The sequence below is a fragment of the Penaeus vannamei genome, chromosome 18, assembly GCF_042767895.1.
Source record: "Penaeus vannamei isolate JL-2024 chromosome 18, ASM4276789v1, whole genome shotgun sequence".
In the NCBI taxonomy this organism is placed as follows: Eukaryota; Metazoa; Arthropoda; class Malacostraca; order Decapoda; family Penaeidae; genus Penaeus; species Penaeus vannamei.
The window spans coordinates 29,950,943-29,953,442 of record NC_091566.1 but is presented as its reverse complement, the minus strand read 5'-3'; the positions used below and the strand labels follow the sequence as shown (position 1 = coordinate 29,953,442).

The 2,500-nt window shown below is 38.0% G+C and overlaps 1 protein-coding gene across 2 annotated transcripts in view; it reads left to right on the top strand.

Moving 5' to 3' along the window:
- The first annotated feature begins 504 nt into the window (after window positions 1–504).
- Tsp97E (Tetraspanin 97E) overlaps window positions 505–2,500 on the top strand; it is a 25,509-nt gene continuing 23,513 nt past the window's right edge. For both annotated transcript variants that reach the window (XR_003476702.2, XM_027368389.2), the window contains exon 1: window positions 505–662. Coding sequence is in view for 1 of the 2 variants with exons in the window: in XM_027368389.2 (XP_027224190.1) it covers window positions 603–662 (60 nt within the window). In the remaining variant the exon portion in view is untranslated. The remainder of the gene's footprint in view (window positions 663–2,500) is intronic.

The following is a 2,500-nucleotide window of genomic DNA, read 5'->3' as shown; positions in this document are numbered from 1 at the left end:
AGAGAAACACATTTGTGCATAAGTGTGCGTGCGCGTATGTGTGTATTACGTTGCCAATATATTAGCTCGATGAATATATTACGTGGGATCACGTGACCAGAGACGAGCGGGTAATGTGGCTCTTGATAACGTGGAGAGTTAATTTCCTTATACTTGCATCCCGATACCTTATTTTGATTATTAGAACATCAAAGCTTATATTTGGGGGATTCAACTCCCTCACGGAACTTTCCTATTCGGTCATAGACGTCACAAGTTCGAAGTTTATGGCTATTAGGCCCAGCTTAATATCATGACCATAAAGGAGCAAGATGAAGAGTAACTTGGTTCTTATATATCAAGCTTTCTTATCTCATAGAAAAAAAAATGAAAATAATTTATACATGATTTATAATTAACATACTAACAAGAGGTAAAAATCCTCCGAATTAACCGCAAAATAATTTACATATACGTATTTTTCCCTCGTGTTGCGCACTCCTGATTTCTCGGCGGGTCTCCCGGCGCCGAGACAATCGATCGGCATTTAGTGAGGTTTCTTCTCGCCGATAAGAGAGCGAGGAACATTTCGAGAAGAAGGACCTTTATTTTTGTTTTCCAAAATGTGTGGCGGATTTACGTGCTCGAAAAATTCGTTGTTAGCCCTTAACATCTTATATGTTGTGAGTATTATTGAGAAAGGTTGTTTAGGTTACGTATATAATGGAGAAAAATAAAGTTTATTTCGAAAAGGTTCTTGGCGATGTGAAACGTCAAAACAACGTCATGTTTTGGGATTTTCTCCCCTTTTCAACACCTGATTCATCCGCTACGTTACATGACACGACAAATCGTATCCAGAGAAGGAAATAGAGTCTGATTTTAGAGCTTGTCTGGATAGTGAAGAAGGAGTAGAGGTAGGCCTAGGTGTCTCCCGTATGCTCAGCAGAGGTCGATGTCCTGAGCCTTAATTACCTGCTCAATACACGTCCTCTCGCGTTGACGTGGAAAGCAGGAACAAAGTCTATACTCGGAGGGTGATAACTGGGTGAATATGTCGTAAAAAAATGTAAATGTGAGATGTTTAAGTCTTAAAACAGCCACGTCATTTGAGGTCTCAGGTATGGTTTGGAGAATGTGTTTCACCTTCTTTTGAGGCTTTTGCAAGCCAAGTAAAGTGATGAAAATAGTTCCGTTGTTCCAAGAGTGTTGGTAATACTGCAGGGAATTAATTGTGCGGGTAAAGTAAGGAAGATAATTTCTATAGACTTTGGTATTCTGACATCGGATAGATACTTCAGCTAATGGTGGTTGTAGTGATTGATAGATTTTTACTGTATTTTATTTCACTCATAATTTCTAATATGTGATATATGTTAATCATCATATCGCAATATTTTATACATATGTATTAATGCTAAAGAGTTTATATTGCTCACTATGTTAGATGAAATTAATGTTCATTCTTTGTCTGCTTCCAATTCATCATTCAACATTGCAAATGTGAGATGTACAATTTTCAATACTTTTATAGACCCAACCCCCCAATTATACTCTTAGAGATTTTGTATACGAGATGAAATTAGCCATGTGCTTGTTGATAGAACCAGAGATGTGATATTAGAGATGATGGACACTTTGCACAGGTGATGTGGCATCTTCGGAAGAATTGATTAAATCAGATGGTAGTAACGTGTGCAGTTGAAGGTTTAAAGATTTTTTTTTTCTTTTTTCTTTTTGTTTTTGTAATTAGTTCATGGAATATTTGTACTTGCATGATTTTTGACCTGCTGTGATGTGGCAATATTAGGTATGTAGATTTGGGTCAATATGTAGGATAGGGTAGTGGCTTACTTTCAAAACAATTTTGATATTTATCTGTCGGAAATCCACTGATTTCAACGATTCTTGATGTTGTTTCTTGTTAAGGAGATCTGAGTACCACTTTCATTGACAATCTTGATTTGTTAGTCCCAATAGCAGGGGAGGGCATAAAGTATATCAGGGGAATTCTGTGGTCAAACAGGCTCTAATAAGAAGAATAGTGAACAAAAATGCGTAAAACTAGCACAAAAAGCGCTAAAAATCGGCTAATGAAACTCTTCGAACATGCCCGCCACCTTTGAAAGTCTATGCACCGATGTGCCAAAAAACTCTATTCAATGTATTTTTTGTCGAAATCTACGGGATTTCAATTCTTCCAAACCCCAAAAAAGTCTTGCCCCATAACCCAACCTAACCTAGTAATTTACAGTGCTGCGACTAAGTGTACTGCCTGAGGGGAGGGTTGATGGGGGGATCCGCCCTCCAACTTCGGTCTTTCAGTCGGTCATTAGTTGGTCTATTGGATCCCTTTGTGTTTATCATTTTTTGGGGGATTTGGGGTACTTGATGGCCTCAGAAATCAAACTGCGATAGTTATTAAGGTCTTTTTTTCTTCATTGCCACTGTATAGTCCTAAGAATAACCTAGAATCAATGCAACGCTGAAAAGACATTCCTCTTCGGCCTCTGTCACCGAA